At 36.5% G+C, this 4483-nt stretch overlaps 1 protein-coding gene across 1 annotated transcript in view; it reads right to left on the reverse strand.

The window, feature by feature from the left end:
* The window catches only part of LOC107707386 (tubby-related protein 1), a 13131-nt gene extending 9949 nt beyond the window's left edge, over positions 1-3182 (reverse strand). Inside the window, 2 exon segments of the mRNA XM_074560057.1 lie at positions 1405-1531; positions 3076-3182. Coding sequence (XP_074416158.1) covers positions 1405-1531; positions 3076-3090 — 142 coding nt within the window. The 5' untranslated portion in view covers positions 3091-3182.
* Positions 3183-4483: the final 1301 nt, after the last annotated feature.

The following is a 4483-nucleotide window of genomic DNA, read 5'->3' on the forward strand; positions in this document are numbered from 1 at the left end:
TTTTTTTTGTGGAAGGGTGCTTTTTATTTCACGTCTTTTGAACCGAAGGAATGCAACACCCGCTGAGTACAACGACAGAGCTTGAAAGATCAAAGACAATTTTTAATATAACTCCGACTGGATTCGTCTGAAAGAAGAAAGTTATATACACCTAGGATGCATCGGGGGTGAGTGAAACGCAGCCTAATTTTCATTTTTGACTGAACTAACCCTTTAAGTCACCAAGAGGTCATGGTTTGGCTGGTTATCATGGTTTCGTTAGTCCCTGCTGGTAGATGTCATAACTACACCATCTGACTGTAAAAGCATCCTTGGCTGCGGCATGTTTCCCCCAAAACAAAACAAAACAAAAAACAAAAAACAAAACAAAACAATTTATAAATTTTTCACTTTTATCCAATGCACCTATGAATGATCGGGTGCATGAGACATTATATCTTCTATTAAACATCCAGTTTAAAATATTTCATACGATATTAAGGAAAAATATGCTGCTTCATTCTCTGTGTATGACCCAAGATACTGGGATGGGCTCCGGCATCTCTGCTACTCTATTGGACAATAAAAAACAAAACAAAACAAAACAAAACAAAACAATTTATAAATGTTTCACTTTTATCCAATGCACCTATGAATGATCGGGTGCATGAGACATTATATCTTCTATTAAACATCCAGTTTAAAATATTTCATACGATATTAAGGAAAAATATGCTGCTTCATTCTCTGTGTATGACCCAAGATACTGGGATGGGCTCCGGCATCTCTGCTACTCTATTGGACCACTGGTATGAAAATGGATGTATGGAACTTCATGTTTTAATATATATTTATTTGTCCCAGTTTATGAATTAAAAATCACAAATACCTTTCTTCTTCTTAGGAGTACTCTTGGGTTTCTTTTTTGCGTTCTTCTCTGTTGCCTCTTCTTTGTCCTTCTCAGTTTTCTTCGTTACCGCTTTGCTCTCTGCTGAGAAGTAACAAAATAAACATTTGTTTTAGCAACCATGGAGCATTCCAGTACAACATGACAGTGGTCCTAAAAAGTGTTCTGACTCTAATGTGAGTGCACTTATGATCAATGACTGATCAATGTGTCCTAGCAGAGTAACCACAGGTGTAGTTCATCACATTAACTGTGAACTAACTTCCAAAATAAAGTCTGTCATTTCAAAACTTACAACCATCTTTTTGTGAAATGTTTTGCTTTTTGTAATCTAACGATGTTCACACATTTATGTGCAGCCACTGTATGTCTTTCAGAGCAGAAACTTGAACATGTGGAAATCCAGTGTCTATGTAATCATTGTTTATTTCATTTCTTAAGTAGCATCCAAATCATATAAGATGAAGTCACAACAATTGTTAACTGCATGCTTGAGATGTGTAATGTGTCAGACTGACTCTTTGAGGGAGTACTGTCCTCCTCGCCTGACAACTCTTCACTCTTTTTAGCTTTGCTCTTTTTCGGTTTGGCTTCAGCTCCATTGGCCTTTCCAGAATCTGCCTCCGGCTTCTTCTTTTTAGCCTCCTACACTGTACATAAAGAGAATAAATGGCATTCACATTTCAAGGTTTACTTTGCATACTTGTACATTTTTTTATGACTGGCTGTGTATATTTAAGCAGAAGTTTTGAACTTGCCCATTGCCACACATCAATGAAAGCAAGCAAAATTATGTACAGAATACATTAGAAAAGTGCATGACTTACATGATTAAACACAAATATTTAAGCTGTTCATTAAGTGACTTTTTTTTTTATTTTATAAATTATGCATTTCACAGTGCATCTTCGTAAAGTAATAATCATGTTGTTTACACCTTTCTTAAGGCAAATAATCAGTCAAAATTTTCTGTGCATTCAAACACTGCTCAAAAGGGGGTTAAGTCTGTTTGACTAGATGTGGCACGTTGGTTTAAGACGTGACCTCTTATGTACAGAACGCTGAGGGAGGCCAGACTAGGTTAAGGATATGGAGAAAGTCCAATTCCTGCACAATGTAGGCCGGACGTCACAGCCTGCTTCCATACTGCACGGAGTGGGGAGCATATAATCTGATTAGTTACGACCATAAATGAGTATTTATAGACCTCACTTTAACAAAGCGCAAAGACAGTGGGATCCTTGATTACTGCCGCCATGGGGATTTTCCTTAGCTTTATGAAAAACCCCTTCATAGACCACAGTAGATTCAGTTTTTTATGTAAGTGAGATTCTGTTTGACATGCATCCAAAAGCATCTGCTTGGCTGGCTGAGACATATTGACTTTTTAATTAGAGTTAATGTTTAGGCACGTTTCATAATTTCAGCTATGTCTCCTCAGGGAAAACCTCTTTTGGGTCAGTGAGTTTCAGTGCCATGCTCCAGTGGCCTCGACCAACCCCTCTCTGACATATTCTCTCTCCTTTTCTTCTCCCTTTATGGTTAATAATGTAACAGGATATTCAGTGAAAAGGAAAAGGTACAAAAGCTGTCACTGGGGCGGTACCTTTTTTAAAAGGTACACTTTTGTACCTTTTAGGTACTAATATGTACACTTTAGGTACTAATATGTACCTTTAAGGTACCGATATGGACTCTTTAGGTACAAAGGTGTGCCTTTTGAAAAGTGACTTTTTTTTTTTTTGAAAAGTCCCCAGTGACTTTTTTTTCTGAGAGTGTGGATTGTTACCTGCCATCTTAAAATTTACATATTGGCCAATAAACTGGTTATAAGGCTCTTAAAATTGCATATCGCCAGATAAACAGGTTATAAGGCTCTTGAAAACTATGTAAATCCCAACCTACTGCAAGTTATGTCCTGCAAAAAGACACAAGTATGTTGACACAAAACCCTAATCAATCAAACACACTTGCATTAACTTCATATGACAAACCTAGGCTTGTTTAGTACCTTCTAGTTCACAGAGCTATACAGTATTTATGCCTGGTATAAAATGATCAAGCATTTTCTCAGTATTTGCTCCTTTACTGCCTAAAACATCCAGCATCATACAACTTGAAGACATTTCTAACTGCGTTTAGAAACTAGAAGCTCTTTTCAGCTATAAGACACGACAGCTAAGATGTACCTTCTCTGAAGACATGGTTATTGAGATGACATCGGTTCAATAGTAAAGGTCCAGGCAAGAGAGCAGATGAAGCTGTCATGTGTGTTTATGTGAGTGTGTGCTGAGGGCATCAGTGTGGCTGATTATGAAAGCTAGTTTATTCCAGAGAACTTGATGATAGGATTCAGTGTTAAGCCCATCTGCCTCAGGAGGAACCAAAACAACACAAGAGGAACATACCACAATAAACATGACTGCAGAATGAGTTTCCTTCATTACACTCGCAGATATACGAACAAGCGGTACACTTTCAAAAGGTACACCTCTGTAGCTTATTTATCCCTGAAGGGTGCATATTAGTACCTCAAAGTTACATATTAGTACCTAAAATGCACATATCGTTACCTACATCGTACATGTTTTGAAAATTTACTGCCAGACACAGCTTTTGTACCTTTATTTCTGACAGCGTAAGGTACAAATGTTAAAATGTGCATTTTTGTTCCTTACTGACCCCTTAATGGTAATATTAGTACTTTAAAAGTACTTTAAAAGCGTTCACCATTTGAAAGAGTATCGACCCAGTTAAAGTTTTGTACCTTTTTTTTTTCTGAGAGTATACAGATTATTAGTGAAAAGATGAATTTAAGAAATTAACATGAATTTCATACAATCTTAGTATTTGGTTTGACGCCTTTTCTTTAATGACAGAAACACTCAAACTGCATCAGCTCCATAAGTTTGCATAAAGCCTGATGATCCAAAGAGCATCTTGAGCTTCAGTGGAAGAACTGAGATGTTTATATTTGAGACATTTATTTCTAATAACCTTTACTTATCGAAGTTTATAGGGAGTTTAAATGGAAAAAGATAGATTTTTTTGAGACCATGTGTTCTCAGACTTTTAGATCCACATTAAAGCAGACGAAATGATGAATTTAAGAAATTAACATGAATTTCATACAATCTTAGTATTTGGTTTGACGCCTTTACTTTAATGACAGAAACACTCAAACTGCATCAGCTCCATAAGTTTGCATAAAGCCTGATGATCCAAAGAGCATCTTGAGCTTCAGTGGAAGAACTGAGATGTTTATATTTGAGACATTTATTTCTAATAACCTTTACTTATCGAAGTTTATAGGGAGTTTAAATGGAAAAAGATAGATTTTTTTGAGACCATGTGTTCTCAGACTTTTAGATCCACATTAAAGCAGACTTGCACTTGAATGGAGACCGATTGAGACATGCACAAACTTACACAAACAAACTGTTAACTTCATGTATAACTCACCTGTACTGACCTTTTGGAGTCATTGTTAGGAAGACTAAGAGATAAATCAGCATTATTAGCAAAGCAGATGCATTTATGACAGTATTTATAGTAAAGCACTCCTCACCTGTCTTCTGTCCAAACCTCCTTTAAGTT

This window comes from Sinocyclocheilus rhinocerous, unplaced genomic scaffold (assembly GCF_001515625.1).
Source record: "Sinocyclocheilus rhinocerous isolate Xijiao unplaced genomic scaffold, SAMN03320098_v1.1 scaffold625, whole genome shotgun sequence".
NCBI lineage: Eukaryota > Metazoa > Chordata > Actinopteri > Cypriniformes > Cyprinidae > Sinocyclocheilus > Sinocyclocheilus rhinocerous.